Here is an 18086-nt window from a genome sequence, read left to right as displayed (position 1 = left end):
ATAAAATTATGCACTCCCTTTGATTCAGCTGCACCACTACTAAATCTGTTTCCCAAAGAGATCATACAAAAGGGAAAAGGACCTACATGTCCAAAAATATTTATAGCAGCTCTTTTTGTGGTGGCAAAGAATTAGAAATTGAGGGAATGCCCTTAGTCATTTGGGGTATAGCTGAACAAGTTGTGGTATGTAACATATTGTGCTATAAGAAATAATGAGCAGGTAGATTTTAGAAAAACCTGTAAAGACTTACATGAACTGATGCTGAGTTAAATGAGCAGAACCAGGAGAACATTGTACACAGTAACAGTAACACTGTGCAGTGATCAACTGTGATTGACTTGGTTCTTCTCAGCAATACAGTGATCCAAGACAATTCCAAAAGACTCATGATGGAAAAAGCCATTCACATCCAAAAAAGGAACTCTGGAGACTGAATGCTCATGGAAGCATGTTATTTTCACTATTTTTATTCTCTGTTCTTTGTGGCATTTCCCTTTTGTTCTCTTTCTTCTTTCACAACAGGATTAATGTGGAAATATGTTTCCATGATCGCCTATGTATGACCTATATCAGATTGCTTGCCATCTTGGGTTAGGGGAAGGGAAAGGAGGAAGGGAGAAAAATTTGGAAAAAATCTTATAAAAATGGATGTTGAAAACTATCTTTCCATGTAACTGGAAAAAATTAAATGCTATTTACAAAAACAGAATAGACAGTAGCCAAAATTCACCTGGGATTCAAAAGCTTGAAAGTGCAGAGGATAATTATAGAATGTTGGAGTACTAAGATCCCAACTCTAATCACTTTGAAATACTCAGGCTATTCTCAGTAGAACTGCTAGAGAAATCATTCTGTCATTTTAGTACTTCCACTTTCAAAACAGGAAAATTAGACTGTAGACCTGATGAAGCGATGGATAAGAGGACTAAGGGAGAAAACAAGGGAAAGATGTCAGTGAGACAGGACGTAAAGAACTATAAGAGAAGACCCTAACCTCAGGTGACTTATAATCAAACTAATAATCAAAATCAGCATGCACAAAATGAATATATTCATTCATTTCAGTCATGTCTAACTCTTTGTGACCCCATTTGGGGTTTTCTTCACAAAGATGCTGGAGTGTTTTACCATCTCCTTCTCCAGCTCATTTTACGGATGAGGATATTCAGGCAAACAGGGTTAAGTGACATGCCCAGGGTCATACAGGTAGACTGTCTGAGACCACATTTGAACTCAGGTTTTCCTGACTCTAGGACCAGCGCTCTTATTGACAGAGCCATCTAGCTGCCTCTATGAAACATAAAGAGGACATCTAACAGTGCTAAACTTGTATTCTTCCTACTCTAAATGCAACTGTGGAGTTGAGTAGTAGGGGAAATCTTCATGGATGAAGCAGGCTTTTGAGATGGGCCCTGATGGATTGGCAGAATGTGGATTTTGTAGAGAGTAAAGTTTGAAATGGTTTACTTGGTGTTCAAGGCCCACCACAATCTGGCACCGCTTTATTGTGGCCATTTTTTCTCCTCTTTCCCCCGCCCCCACATTCTGCAATATAGCCAAAGATGATTACATACAACCAAACACTCCACACCTTCCTGTCTCTGCCTTCTGTCACACTGTTCCTGTTGCCCAGAATGTCTTCCTTTCTACTCCTCACCTCTTGAGTTCTTAACTATCCTTTCAATTCAAGTAACCTTCATCTTTCCTAATCCTTCCAGGTGGTAATAAACTTCCCCCTGGGCCCTAACATAATACTTTTTTATAGCTCTCCAATTCATTTATCATGAATTGTGTGTGTATATATATATATGGATATATGCATATATCTATATATATAAGATATATAGTTGTATAACACTGTATGTGTTCATCCTTCATGTATAAAATATATAGTTATATAACACTGTATATGTTCATCCTTCGTTGCCGAAGAAGACCATGCCATCAGAGAAACAATGACATGACTTGTACTTGACCCTGTTTTGAGTGAGGGAGGGCTGTGCAAGGTCACCAGCCTCACTTCTCCTCCAGAGCCATCTGAATCCAGTGACCAGATATTCCTCAGGATGACTGGAGATGATGCAGGATGAGGCAGTTGGGGTTAAGTGACTTGCCCAAGGTCACACAGCTAGTGAATGTGAGGTGTCTGAGGTGAGATTTGAGCTCAGGTCCTCCTGACTCCTGCACCGGTGCTTTATCCGACGCACCACCTAGCTGCCCTGCTTAACAACTAATGAGAGAATGAATATTAAAATGAGAATTGGGCTCACTCCCATGAGGGGCTAAGAGAGGTAAGTAAAATCATGTCACTCTTGGTAAAGAGACTATCTCTACTCTCAGACCACCACCAACCTTAGGTAATCTAGACAAAGGATCTACCTCCACCCAAACTTACTTGAGTGCGACATAATGGGCAGGAATTCAATTTAGATAAGATTTCTTATAAGATTGGGTGGGATCTGACCAAGATTGAGAAGAAAGTTCAATTTTCAGAGAATAAGCTTTTGAAATGAGGACTTTAGGAAAAGGGGGGAACCTTGGATCTTCCCAAATCATTAGTTATAAAATAATTTCTCTCATAAAACACTTGATAAGTTTTCAATTGATTAATGCCTGAAGGTCTTAAATGCACATTTGTTCTCTGAAATAGAGTAAACCTTCCTTCTTGCAACCTAATTTACACTATTACAAATAACTTAACAGAGGTAAACTATAACCTGTGTCTCAATTAATATAAATTCGCCAGTTTGATTGTTGAGACTTTGCTGTATACTATGTTTGCTATTACTTATTGGGTTTGAGAATGCAAGCCTTTGGATAGTCTGGAAATCCTTATTCCAATCCCCAGTTCTTACTGGAATGAGCCGGGCAGGAGATCACAACAAATGGGGAACCAATAGTTCATTCACTCTGAACCTACAGAACCTCCCAGAGAACTAACTGTGACTGAGTTCAGCAGCAATCTGTGGATAAGAGGGAGAGTAGATTAAGGAAAGCAGTGGTTAGAAACAAAACAGATTCTTGAGGAGGAGACAAGGTAAAAATGGGAAAGACAAGTATAAGAGAATAGAATGGAGGGAAATATACAGTTAGCTATCATAATTGTGAATGTGAATTCATAAAACAAAATCTCAGACTGTACTATAAAGCTATGATCATTGAAACAATTTGGTACTGGATAACAATGATTGATCAGTGCAACAGATTAGGGACACTGATGTGAAGTAGTAACAAAAACACTTAAAGAGTCATATAACATATATATATATAATATAGAGTTATTTCTGTATATATGCGTCTCATCCCCTTGTTAGACTCCAAGATCTATGATGAAAGGGGCCATATCTTATATAAGCCTTTTTAACCACCTAGTGCCTAGTGTAATTTTTTGCACATAGTGTTTTGAATGAGAAAATGATTGAATGAATGATGAATGGGGCAGCATATAGGAGGAGGAAAGGCACTGAGAGGGGAATGAGTGTAGAGTGTATGCTGGGGATAGTGAGGAGACCTGCCTGACAACAGGCAAGGATGCATGTTAAAGAATAATGTGTAACGTGACACAGCAGGGTCAGGTTACAAAGGGACTTGAAAGCAATCTGAGAAATACAGTCATCATATGTGGTAGGCTATTCTCTCTTTTACTCAGTTGCAGTGCTCTGAAGGTATGGTGTGATGTTCAAAGAAAAAAAACCTGTCAGTTCCCTTCCTGTGTTTTCATCTGTGATAAACTCCATCTGTGTCCAGGACCGTTCTCATTAAAATTTTACAAAGATGATAAATTAGCTGTATCAGCTAATAGGTATCTTCTCAGTTGGCTTTTTTTTTTTTTTTTGGTAAAAGAACTGTCCTTTGCATTCTTGAAAGTTGAACTTCTGAGTACTTTTAAAATTCTGTAATTTCCAGGAGGCTTTCTTTTGTGTTTATTCTTTTGTTGTTATTCATTCATTTCAGTCATCTCTGACTCTTTATGACCCCATTTGGAGTTTTCTTGGCAAAGCTACTGGAGTGGTTTGCCATTTCCTTCTCCAGCTCATTTTACAGAGGAGGAAACAGGGTTAAGTGGCTTACCCAGGGTCACAAAGCTAGTAAGTGTTTGAGGTGGAATTTGGACTCATCTTCCTGATCCAGCACTCCATCTCCTGCACCACCTAGCTGTCCTGCTCTTTTCTGTATGTTTGTTTACATGCAACTACCCTTCCTAACTTCTTCTTTTGAAGGGTCACTGCTGCTTCAAATATATACATATCTGTGTATGTGTGTAATTTTTCTTCACATATGTGCATACACATTTACACATACATACATGCATGCACACTTACACATACATACATGCACACACATACACACATGATCAGGAGCAAGTGACATGAACCATGCCACTAACAGAAGAGGAGAGAATAATACCCGATGAGGGAGAAGATGGAGACAGCAAACATGGGGGCTGCTTTAGCACTGAGGAAAGGGGCAGAATGGAGGAAGATCTTTCTCCTGCCCACCATCTTGAAACTTCCTATTACCAATTTTTCTTGTTCACTTGCTCACTAGGCTTTGTAGAACTGCAGGAGTTGTCAGTACCTTCCAAATTTAGTGCCCTGGAGGAAAGCCCCCTTCATGTTAAGGCTCTGGCTCTGACTTCTTTCGTCCTAGGATTTGAGAGCAATTCTTATTCTAAAAGACCCACTGCTTGGAAACTCAATTGCATAACCTAAAGCACTTATCACATTCTAGCTGGGTGACCATGAAGAAATCATGTAACCTTTCAGCCTCAGCTTCCTCATGTGAAAATGAAAATAATAATGCTATCACTTATCTTACAGGGTTGTTGAGGATCAAATGAAATAATTGTGTGACAAATACTTTGAAAACCTCAAAGCAATATAGAAATTTGAGCTGTTATTGTTCTTATGTCTTATTTATCCATTCTGTTCCCTTTTGTATTTGTTTCCATGGGGATGCAGTATGGTACAGTGGAGAAAGCAATGGATTTAGTCAGAAAAATCTTAGATTCAGATGGTTTCATAGTTCTGGTACCTATTAGTTGAGTGATCTTGAGTAATTCACTTCATTTCAATTGATCCTCAGTTTTCTGATCACCAAATTATGGATTTATAGCCATAAAGAACTTGAGAGGTCATGTAGTCCAACTTCCACCCTAGTTTACAGATGAGGAAACTAAGACCCATGGAAGTTAAATGACTTCTAAGTAACATAAGTATTAAATTGCATGATTTGGGGGATGTGAACTCAGGTCCTCTGGCTCCACACTAAGTACTCTTTTTATTATGGCAGAGTGATGTGTAGAATGGGGAAATATCTATAATAGCTACCAATTAGTGTTGTGAGAAAAGTGTTTTGCTAAATGTACAACATTTTATAAATGTGAGTTGCTGTATTATTATATGAGTTGTGAGAGTATTCTAAGTCTACACATATTTTGTTATTCTCTCAGCCCAACCATTTGTTGTTGTGTTGCTGATTTAGTCATACCTAATTCTTTGTGACTCCATTTAGGGTTTTCTTGGCAAAGATACAGAAGTGGTTTGCCATTTCCTTCTCCAGTTCATTTTACAGATGAGGAAATTAAGGCAAACTGAGTTAAGTGATTTGCCCCTGGCCACACAGCTAGTTGTTGTCTGAGGCCGCACTTGAACTCAGGTCCTCCGACTCTAGGTCTGACATTCTATCTGCTGTGCCACCTTGCAGTCTAACCATATGGAGCACCAAAGAATATGCTGGGAATGGAACAAGGCCAGGAGTTGTGACACATGTCTGTAATCTCTGCTGTAGAGGAAAGTCAGGCTAGTGGATCACTTGAAGTCAGGAGTTCTGAGCTGCAGTAGATTAAAGTAGATCAGGTATCCACAGTAAGTCCAGCACCAATATGATGAGCCACAGGGAGCAGAGGACCTCGAGATTACCTTAGGAGGGGTGAACCAGTCCAAGTTAAAAGGAGTACATCAAAGAATCAGGCCTGTGATTGGCCACTGTCCTTCCTGCTTGGGCAAGAAAGAGAGATACAGCCTCATGAAAAGGTGGGATGAAAGAATTGCATGGCAGTGGTGGCTATAGGCAAATGAAAATTTGAAGAACCAATAGTGTTTACAAGTTGAATAATTGTTGACAACAATTTAGACATTTGCTTCCATTGCTTCCATGGAAAGTATACTGTGGATAAGTAAATTTCTTGTCCAGACATCCTGCAAGTGAAGATTCTATTTTTATTACAGACCTACTTCTTATTTCCCAATGTTAATCCCTCATCATTTGAGGACTTAACAAACTCCCTCTATTATCCCCAAAGAATAAAAAGACTCAAAGCCATACTTCTCATCTCGATTTCTCTAGGGGAGGACCTTTTTAGAGGGGTTGAGCCTATTTTCATTACCTTTTTTCTTTTATCAGGACTGATTTCAGGTCAAGTTATTGAAAAGTTAGGAAGACATAGTTGGGAAAGAGAAGCAAGAAATTAACAGTGTTTGATTAGGGTCTCTTTCTCCTTTCTTTTCTCGTGCTATAATTAGGGTGGAGACCTATGAAAATCCCCTTTTTTCTTCTTCATCCTCAAGGAGTACCATTAAATCCTCCTCTTCCTACAGGTACTTCAGAAATAATAGTTCACAATTTAATGTAAACACTCTTTTCAGCCATTTCCACAGCTGAGATACTTTAACCTTTCAAAATAGCCACCATACTTCATGAAAATGTATTTCTAGTCCTTTACGTTCAATACCAATAAAACATTACCACTGGAGAGCCATTAAGACTAACATTTTCCCAGGGCCATTAGAGCCATTTTAACCTTTATCATTTTCCATTCCTTTATTATCTTTATGTTTCAAGGCAACCTCTTCTCAACAAAGTCACTTCTACTACTCAAAGAAAGTTATCCTTTCAATGTGGTGGTGCATTCTATAATCCTTGCTACTGGAAAAACTAAGACTGGTGGATCTTTCAAACTGGGGAGTTCTGAGCTATACTGAGCTATGAAGATCGGGTATCCAAACTAAGTTTGGTACTAATATGGTGAGCCTGCAGAAGCAGTGGACAACCAAAGAAGGGGTCAAGAAAACAGAAATGAGTCAGAAACAGAATAAGTTTAAGCTCCCTTGCTGAATCAGTAGTGGAACTGGGCCTATAAATGCTCCCTATATTTCCAGCTGAGGAGACTCAGTCATTAAAAAAATTATCCTAATTGAATTGCAGTCTCTCCTTGACATTGAGTACCACTTCATTTGTAGGTTTTCATACATGTCCGTTGATTACTGGACATACACATGCCCTCAAGTATTAAAAATGAGCACAAAAATAATCTTTCCCAACTAAATTCTTGGTGTCATCCCCGCAACTATGAAAACATTTACATAACACTCAAAATCCTATTAAAATCATACCATTGCAAGCAAATTTGTCTGCCTGCCTATGCTGTAAGTCATTGTAATGCTCATTAATATTAATAATGTTCTCTTTTTCTGCACTCTTGGTGATCTCATCAGCTCCCACACATTTAAAAATCCCTCTGCAGATAATTCATGAATCTCCATACTGTGATAATTTAAAAAAAAATTAAGAGACCTAGTTTCTGGGTAATTTAATCATTTTATTAATAAGACCAGCACATTTGTTAATAAAAGGATGATCATTTGGCCATCTCTCTTAGACCAAAGACCCCTCATGGCTGTGGACTCACAGTTTACATGCCCTTCAAAGAGTAAGTGTTCCTCAGGAATACCAATCAACTCTGATCAGTTAACACAGTGGGAGATGGGCTATATTAAAATGAGGGTCTTCGGGTATGTGACTTGGGGCACCCAAAGTTTGGTCAAAGAGCCGTCGATTTCCATATCACCTATCTTGACAAAAGGGGGAATCAACCTTTTCCCAGACCTGTCTGAGCAAACACAATGAGCAGAAATACACCTTGTCAGCCCAAATTTAAAATTTGTTTTACTGTCTGATTAGATCTTGACCTGAGTAAATCTTTAAGAGAGATTTCCCACACTGGTTGGTTTCTGGATAAAGAAGTTGAAAAGGAAAGAAAAAAAACAAACTTGTTTCTAATACAATAATTAATTATTAAACACAAGAGAGAAATATTCATTTCTCACAATATCCAATGCCAATTTTTTTCCCACATCACCAACCATCTATTGGATAGGTAAACTCAAAATGTCCTGAACTGAACTCATTATCTTCCTCTACAAACCTGTCCTTCTACCAAACCACTCTCCTTGGTTAAAGGTACCAATATTCTTATGGTTTTCATGGTTCATAGCTTCTGTGTTGTATTTGATTCTTCAGTCTTCCTCACTTTACTTTTCCAGTCATTTGCCAAATCTTGCTATTTCTACCTCCACAATATGTCTCATATCCAACTCCTCTTTATTCACACAACTACCCCCTTCATGGAGGACCTCATCACTTCTTGTCCAAACTATTGCAAAAGCCTCGTAATTTGTCTCCTTGCCTCAATTCTCTCTCCATTACAATTCATTCTCCACGAAGATGCCCAGATGATTTTCCTTAAGCACAGATCTGACCTTGTCACTCTCCTACTCAATAAACTCCCATGGCTCCCCATTACTTCTAGGAGAAAACATTCTTCTGTTTGGCTTTTAAAGCCCTTTACAACCTGGGTATGACCTGGCTTTCTGGTGTCATGTTACATTATTTCCCTTTCTTCTCTTTCTTACATGTATCTTTCCTGATACAATGTAACCTTTATGAGAGTAGTCATTTTCCTTATTTTTCTGTCTGTATTCCCAGAGCTTAGCACATTATGATGTTACTGTTATGAATCTTTGTGACCCTATTTGGGATTTTCTTGGTAAGGAACTCAGGAAAATGAGTCTTCCTGATGCTAGGCCCAGCACTCCATCCACCTGGCTGCCTTCTAGTACATAATAAGTAGTTAAATGCTTGTTGATCAATTAATTGAAGATAAGCTATATGGAAAAGAGAGATGAGCATCGTATAGATAAAGTGATCAATCAGCATAATTGTGGCCTCTGCAGATCTGGGGGAAAACTCTATGGTTTTATTTCTATTGCATTTTGCCCTGCCTTCTCTGTAATTGAAAGTCATTGCTGAGTAATGGATTATTAAGTCAAAGTGTTGATTTTTACCAATTGGAGACTTTGTTCTTCCTTTCAAAATTTCTAAGTCACATTAGAATTAATGGAGATTTCAAGTGAATCAGAGAGAAAAAGACTGATAAATAAACTAAAATTCAGCCAAAAAGAAAAATCCAACAAAGAGAAAATATCCATTTTCTGGGTTGGCTTAATTAAATCATTAAAATAAAATGATATATACAAAATCACTTTGAAATATGAAGAGTCCTGTGGAAATTCAGGCTACTGTATTCATGATTATAAATTACAGGAACAGAATAGCAGACATTTCTTGAGGGTTTAAGGTCTATAAAGTGATTTACATTTACCAACTCATCTGATCCTCTCTGGGCTATCTCCAGTCGTCCGAATCTATGTTTTGCCACTGGACCCAGATGACTCCAGAGGAGAAAGTGAGGCTAGTGACTTTGTATAGCCCTTCCTCACTTAAATCCAATTCATTTGCAAGTCATGGCATCACCTCTCCGATGTCATAGTCTTAGAATGAAGGATAAAACAACATACTCATCTCAATTTCCTTGGGAGGTAGTGCTTCTATTATCTACAATTTATAGATGAGAAGAATGAGGTTAAAAGAGCTTAAATGACTTGCTCAGGGCCACATAACTAAGTGTCTAAAGCAAGATTGGAATTCAGGTCTTCCTCACCAAAGTCCAACTGTCTGGCAATAATAAGCATAGGATATCAATAGAATTCAAAGGCCAAAAATAAATTCAAAAGACGTAATGAACCAAGCTTATTTAGATAGGTTTGGGATCTGACTTTATTTTCCATTAAAGTTTTTTTTCCTCTTTTTCCAAGATGGTGGAGGTTGGGGGATTGAGAGTAGGGAAGGGTGGTAATCAATCTATTTCTTGCACCACTTCAACTGAATGCATTTATGTCTCTTTTTTTATTTCCCCAGACAGCAGCTCCTCAGGGAAAGATATAGACAAGAAAAATGGAAATTATATTCCTGAGTCAAAGAACAATCGAATAGGAGAACATCCAATCCCAGAAACAGGTAAGAAAAATCTTATCTGCGTTTTAGTAAAAACAGTAGTTTACACTCATATTTTGAAATCACTTTATAGAATCTAAAGTCAGGAAGACCTGGGTTCAAACCCTGCTTCAGATACTTACTGGTTGTATGATGTTGAGCATTAAATTCTTAAGAGTTCTTAGAGACTCGGTTTCCTTATCTGTAAAAGTGGGATAGTACTTGCACTACCTTCCTCACAGGATTATTTTGAGTATCAAATGAGATAATAGATGTAAATCACTATGTAACCTTAAAGCTTCATGTAAATGTTAGCTATGAGGAAAACACAAGCATGAACACATTATCGAAAATTGAGTTATTATTGTGTGATAAAAAGATTACTAACCTTCCAGGAGGCTAGAATTCTAACCCTGATTCTGCCTTTGAGTGGCTTTGCAACTTTGGGCAGGTCATTTCTGCCCCCTAAGTCTCAGCTTTCTCATTTGTAAAATAGTGATCCTGATGTTTGTAAGACCTGCGAAGTAGTGCAAATACTTTCTGAATTATAAAACCGTACAAGACTATCAAATTGTGAACTTTTGTTATTAACATAGAGTTAGGATGCTAGAGCCAGAAAGCTAGAACACTGGAAAGAGAGATGGATTTAAAGAAGGACGACTTGGGCTCAGCAGCACTCCTGCTGCTCCCTCTTTGGGTGACCTTGGGTGACGCCATGTTTTTGAGCCTCAGTTTTCTGTTCTGTAAAATGAAGGGGGTAGGAGCATCTTCAGTCATCTTGATTTATGTCTTGCCACTGGACACAGATGGCTTCAGGGGAAAAAGTGAGGCTGGTGACTTTACACAGCCCTCCCTCACTTAAATCCAATTCACTTGCAAGTCATGGCATCACCTCCCTGATGCCCTGATCCTCTTCAAGAATGAAGGACAAACAGGTGCCCTCTGTGGTTCTTTTATGCTCAAACTATAGGAACCCATATTTTTACAGAAGTTCAGAAAGGTAAAGTGATTCTCCCAGGATGATAAGCCCTAATATTCTATAATTCTCTAAGTGAAAAGAGGTCATTAATTTGGGGTAGGAAAAAAAGGAAGAGGGAAATGATATGGTGTCAAGCTTGTAGACTGACTAATTAAGAAAGCATTTTACTTTAACCTTGGATTGTCAGTGCCAATTATATTATCAATGATATGTGCACATTGGCTAAATCTAGACAGGTTGGGGCTCTAAAGCTAACTGCTAAATTTTCTCTATGATCATTTACCCCTCAGCAATTGACAGACAAATGCATTTTGATTTCTAAGTACAAAATAAAATCCACTAACCTAGAGTAGAGGAAATGTAGGTCATCTGCAGGTGATGCCATAGTTTGAGAATAAAAAATATTTCCTCGGCTGCCATGTGACCAACAAGTAGAATTTAGTTTCACAGGAGGTCACTAAAAAAAAATAACTTGGTTTGCTTTAGGAGGGAGGAATAAACACAGCTTAGTTTTCAAGTTATACAAGCTGAAAAAAAAATTAATAAACTACATTCCTAGCTGGCCACCTAGGTCCTAAGAGTTCACTCCAATCCTGAAAGCAATTATTAAGTACCTGTTATATGTAACACACTATACTGGGCACTTGGGGTACAACAACAAAACAAAAAAGTATTCCTGTCCTTAAGAAGCTTACACTATACTGCAGAATGCTATATGTCAGGGTTAAGAGTCATTTTCACTGAAACTCACACGAGGAAGTTGCTAACTCAAGCATTCTGTGAGATTTCACTTTTCATGATATCAAAGAATGGTCTCAACTCTGATTTCACAAATTAGAGAGTTTCCGGAATTCCCTCTGTTTTATTGTCACTGTACCGAAGTGACTTTCCCTGAATAACTTTCTCATTTTAATCCATGTTGTGAGTTAAGTATCTTTGTTACCTGAATTATCAGATGGGAGTTTGCAGCTCCTGGCCTCCCTACCCCCAGAATTCCTCCATTCAGGAGGCAGGTATTGTGGGCTTCCCCTTCTAAGCCCCTCCTCATCTCCCCTAGCCAGGGGTCAGATCCCAAACTAAAGTCTGCTTCACTCCTCTGGCCTACTCCCTGCTTCCCAACCCTCTACCACTCTTGCCACATGGACTTGATCACTCATATCACTTGGATGGGTAGGGGGTCATCAGTTATCATTCCTCTTGTAAGATGGAGAAGCACCAAGCCTTACCAGCTGCCCCACCAATACAACTCCCAAGCTCCCAGACACTGAGAATCTGACTGCAAAGATGCCTGAAGGATACCTGGGGCTGCCACAATCCCTGTAGCTGCACCCTTAGAACCACTGGTCTAGTCTGCCCTAAAGCAAAACTGTCCTATGTTTGGTGTCTCCCCCTAAATAGAATCTGAGCTCCTTAAAAGAAGGAACTGTTACACTCTATCTGTAGCCCCTAACACAGTGCTTGGCTTAGTTATAGGATCAAGATATTTCCCCGTGACTTCATTGATATAAGGAGCTCTCCAGTGAGGAAGCTCCTTTAGGCAATGCAAGTTGATACCTTGTCTGTACCTTGTACCTTGTATAGTCTTAGAGCATTGCCTAGAGGTTAAGTGATCTGTCCAGGGTCACAGAGACAGTGTGTGATAGAAACAGAACTTAAACCCAGGTTTTCTTGACTTCAAGAAAACTAACCATAAATCAAAATTCCCTGTCCATCTTGAGGCAACTAAGTGGATATAGTGCTGGACCTAGAATCAGGAAGACCTCGGTTTAAATCCAGCCTAAGATATTTACTGGCTTATTTACTTGTTTAAACCTATCTGCCTCAGTTTGCTCAACTACAGAATGAGGATAATAATAGCGCTTACCTCAAAGGGTTGTTGTGAAGATCAAATGAACTAAAGTTGGTAAAAGTGCCTGTAACTTTTGAAACCAGAGCAATACAATGAATAGGATGGCACAGGGGCCAATGATGTCGTATTCTGCCCACTTCCTGATGGAGGGATGATGGACACAAGATGCAGAATACACATATATCTTACATCCATGTATATATTTGAATATGACCAATATGCAGATTTGTTTTTCTATACTAATTTATCACAAAGGAAGAATTTATATTTGTGTATGGTATTGATGGGGGGTTGGGGACAGCTGGGTGGCACAGTGGATAGAGTACTGAACTCATCTTCCTGAGTTCAAATCCAGCCTTAGACACTTATTGGCTTTGTGAACCTGGGGAAGTCACTTAATACTGTTTGCCTCAATTTCCTCATCTGTAAAAATGAGCTCGAGAAGGAAATGGCAAGCCAGTCCAGTATCTTTGTCAAGAAAACCTCAAATGAGTTATAAAGAGTCAGACACAACTGAAAAGCAGTCACAATTGATGGCAGTGACATAGGAATGAAGCAAATATTTTTAATGATTTAAAAAAAAAACATAGAAAGGAATGAAAAAGAAATAATTGGGACATGTAAAAAATACAAGAGGAAAAACAGAAGATTTAGAAGGAGACCCAGACAAGCAGTATAGCTTTAAAATGATATTGAATTAATTATATGCTTTTTTTTTAAAAAGGCAAGTTATTGGTAATAGAGATTCCCATTCTCCAAAGCAGTCTTTATCTGTTTTTTGCAAATAGAAATGCTCATGTTAATTGGTGTATGTCAAATATAGAGTAATAAAAACATTTTAATTTAAAATTTTTAATATAAAAATAAAAGTGCTTTGCAAACTTTAACTCTCTATGTACGTCACCTTTATCATTACATACCCCACAGGATTGTTAAGGGCTTGTTGTAAAGGGCTATAAATATGAGCTCTTGTTATTTGTGATTCTAGTGATATCTGAGTGTCCCAAGAAGTATAGGAACTCTTCTTGTGTTCAAACCTCTAATGGCTATTTTTAGCCCACTAGCTATGAAGCCAGTCCAGACTTGTCCTGTATGTTCCTCTGTTCTCTGGTTGCACCAGCTGGCAAGACCTTTGTAGCTAAAAATAGCTCCTACTGTACCATCTCTAAACCAGGCCTGGTGGGGGAATTTGTAAGTTTAAGAACTGCTGGTGGATGTTGACTAGAGAAAAATAAGTCTATGAAACTTTGTCGTTCTTGTTATTTGGTCACATCCAATTCTTTATGACCTTATTTGGGGTTTTCTTGGCAAAAATACTGGACTGGTTTGCCATTTCCTTCTCCAGCTCATTTTACAGACAGGATTAAGTGACTTGTCCAGGGTCACACTAGCTGTCAGAGACTGGATTTGAACTCAGGAAGATGAGTCTTACTGACTTCAGGCATAGTACTCTAACCACTGCACCATTTAAGCTGAACCATATTTAATTTCTCCCACATCCTCCCAAGCTTATAAAGGCTATTCCAGTCTGAGAATCCAAGTAATAACTGATAATTATAGTTGGCATTCATAGGGTTGACATAGTATGTTACATGAATTTGATCTTCACAATAACTCTATGAGGTAGGTAACAAATGCATTATTATTGCTGTCTTACAGATAATGAAACTGAGGCTTAAGTAATTTTCCCATAGTCCTCTAACTGATGTCACAACTAGGATAGGAAATGAGTTTTTTTTCAGACCATACCTAAAACAAGCACAGCATCAGGAGGAAACCAGACCAATAGATGAAGAGCAGAGATTTGCTTAACCTCAGAACCTCCACACTCAGCCAAAATTAAGCCAGCATGTTGTGAAGTTAAGAGATCAGCATACAGTGTCTGATTTAAGCCTTGTAGCTTAAACCCACACTAAGATTTTTGAGACACCCTGGATTATAGAATTATATGGAGAGTTTTTTGTTATTCAGTCGTTTCAGTTGTGTATGACTCTCCATGACCCCATCTGGGTTTTCTTGGCAAAGATACTGGAGTGGTTTGCCATTTCCTCCTATAACTAAAGTTCAAATCAGAATTCAGAAGTCTCTCCTGCATTAAAAAAAAATTAGGATACTTCTGCATTGATCCATAAATGTAATAGTACAGTCAGTATTTTATTCACAGAAGTATTCCTGTAAGTGGGTCACAGCAAACTGGGGAAGCATCATCGTGACAAGAGAACAATCAGGAAACTTGAGCAGTGAAATAGATAGAGTTCGTTCTCAGTGTGCAAAAGGCTAGACTTTCCTACCTCCAAATAGGCAATCCCATGTGTCACTGACACCCCCTCTTCTTCTGAACCTTATTGCAGGCGCAGTCTTGCCCCTGGCACTAGGTTTGGCCATCACTGCTTTGCTCCTCCTCATGATTGCTTGCCGACTTCGATGGGTAAGACAGAAACTCAAAAAAGCCCGGCCCATAACATCTGAGGAATCGGACTACCTCATAAATGGGATGTACCTATGAGAAACATGTTTCTTAGTGGCTGAAGAGGGTGTTTCCGACGATAATTTATCTAGGTGTCTGATTCTAAAAATTAAATTTTTTTGGACTTGTGCTAACACTGAGAATATTAAAAAAAAATCCTTGTCAAATCCAAAACCTTTTAGTCTTCTTCCTTTTAGCTGTAGTTGAAATCTCCTCCTCTGACAGTACTCGATAACTATTGATGTATGTATAGTTGCTCATGGGATTAAAATAAAATAGAAGTCAAAGACTGATTATAGTAAGCTGTGCCTGAAAATAGAGGTATGTCATGTAATCCGTTCATGCAGGCAATATACAGCAGCTCAGGGAGATGGCCATTACGTGGCAGTGTGCGCATTTCATCTCACCCACTGATACAGATATGTGTGTGTGTGTATGTATATATACATATACATAGATAATATAGATAGTTCTATACATATATATTGAGAACCAGGGCCAAATAAAAAGTATATGAAGATTTTCTTGGGCAGCCCAGCCTCCCCTTTCTCCACTCTTCCTGTCCCCTCTCCATTTTGGGTACTCAGTGCCTTCCCCCTCACTCCTCATCAAAACCTGCTCTCAGGAATAAATTTCATATAGTCATTTCTACTTTAGTGTGAATTTGTCAACATGTTACTTCTGCAGATTTGTACTTTGACTCTTCTCTTTGTCAAAAGAAAGGCTTTGTTCCCCATTAAATGAATTTCAAACATCAATGAGCAGGTGAGGGAAATAAGGAGATAGGGGGTAAAATAATTATAGGGAACTTGGTTTGAATTTGACTTAGAAGAGGCCAGAGAATGAGAGGGAAAAGGTGGTGCAGGAGTTTAAACTGAAGGTGGGGTAGGTAGGAGAGAGAGGTTTATAGGAAGAATTTGTTCGTTTTCCTTATTCTAATTTCTCTTGCCATTGATTCAGCAATTAACATTTTTTGAGAGTTCCTAATATGATCCACATTAGTTCTCTGTTATGTCTAACATCTTGCTTTCCTTAAGAGCACAGCCGGGCCATTTACATATTCACCACATTTCAACAGGATTCTTTGTTCATCAAAGAAAATGAAGTCAGACTGAAAAGACAAGCACTTTCAGTGTATTTTCAGGCAAAATGTTGACAAAGATCTCAAGCCACTTGAGATAGCCACAGTTCCTTGGTTTAGTAAAACATACCAGTTCTTAGAATTTAATTTTTAAGTTCTCTTTTGCTCTGTAAATTCACATTTTATAAGTTGAATTCTGCCACCCAACATCAAGTATACACGTTTTAGGACTTGCTAAAATTTTCAGACATAGCAGCCTTCAGCTGACTCAGTCACTCATCCTCTTTGGTCTGCTGTATCTTGAAGGATTTATGTGATTCTGGTGTTCAGTTAATACTGACATGACCTATTGGGCAGACACACACACACACACACACACACACACACACACACACACACACACACACACACACACTGCCATGCTACTTCCACATACTGCGAAAACAAACAAAAAGTGTCCATGCATGCCTGTGGCAAATCTTCAAAGCCTTTTGAAAAACGTCCTAGAATGATTTGTTTAGATAACCACAAGGCTAGCTGACTCTCTACTAAAACAGTTTAATTCTGGTAGAGATAAATACCTGATGACAATATCACAAAACACTAGTTTTGAGGTCAATGCTGTTCCTGCAACCATGAGTTTGATTTTCAGGCCAATCTTTCAGTACATTGTACGAGTAAGACATCATCTCAGCTTCCTGAGAAACTCGACATTTGCCAACTCCACCTTTAGCACCCAGCAAAGCGTTAAGCTTCTCCCAAGGGCAGTTTGTAGAGATGTAAATGTTATCTATGATGTCGTGCAGTTTATTTTCATGTGTAAGGATGTCACTCATAGCCATAGCCAATAAAATTGATACAGATAAGGCATGCATCTTCCTGTACGTCATTTTTTTTTTGTACTTAAACAAAAAACAACTTTAGGATTGCCATGGTATACAAATACTTAAAATAAGCTGTCTATGTAAAATAATATTGCTCCAATAAACCCTATTTTATTCTTGTCTTTTTATATTCTTTTTTATTCAAAATAAATATGACTAAATAGTAGTATTAGATGACTATGTATACGTACTAATGGAGAGTTTGATGGAGAGGATCAAGAAGCTTGAGTGGGTAAAAAAAAAAGTGAGGAAAGGATGGGCTCTATGCCCCATCCCTACCTTGGTCTGCATCTATATCATTTCATTTATTCACTTCTTTTGAATGATGAAAGATATTCTTCCACTTTGCAATACTTTGTATCAAAACCCTTTCTCCATCAAAGAATATTTTTCTTCAAGCTAACTTAAGTCATATTCACCAGTCCATCTTCTTCTCAGTTCTCATTTCAAGAAGAGAAAAGCTAGTTGTTTATGTCGCCGTGGTGCTACAAGTCTTAAGTTACTCTTCTGTCTCTCCAATAAGCAAAATAATCAAAATGATATGGAGAAGGGACTAGGGAGTGGCATGGCTAGAGATGATTGTGATGTAATGGCATCAGTAAAACTTTTAAAATATTAAGAATTGGAATCCTTTCTTCTAATGACTTTTCTAGGCCTTCAGTTACATCCAGTCCTGAAAAGGACTTGAATGTATCTTTCTGCCGTCACCC

The 18086-nt window shown here is 38.4% G+C and overlaps 1 protein-coding gene across 1 annotated transcript in view; it reads left to right on the top strand.

The window, feature by feature from the left end:
* Positions 1-17498, top strand: part of LRP11 (LDL receptor related protein 11) — a 94308-nt gene extending 76810 nt beyond the window's left edge. Inside the window, exons 7-8 of the mRNA XM_072643683.1 lie at positions 10042-10140; positions 15296-17498. Of these exons, the coding sequence (XP_072499784.1) occupies positions 10042-10140; positions 15296-15450 (254 nt within the window). The 3' untranslated portion in view covers positions 15451-17498. The remainder of the gene's footprint in view (positions 1-10041; positions 10141-15295) is intronic.
* Positions 17499-18086: the final 588 nt, after the last annotated feature.

Source organism: Notamacropus eugenii, chromosome 2 (genome assembly GCF_028372415.1).
Source record: "Notamacropus eugenii isolate mMacEug1 chromosome 2, mMacEug1.pri_v2, whole genome shotgun sequence".
Taxonomy (NCBI): Eukaryota; Metazoa; Chordata; class Mammalia; order Diprotodontia; family Macropodidae; genus Notamacropus; species Notamacropus eugenii.
This window is presented reverse-complemented; position numbering and strand designations above follow the sequence as displayed.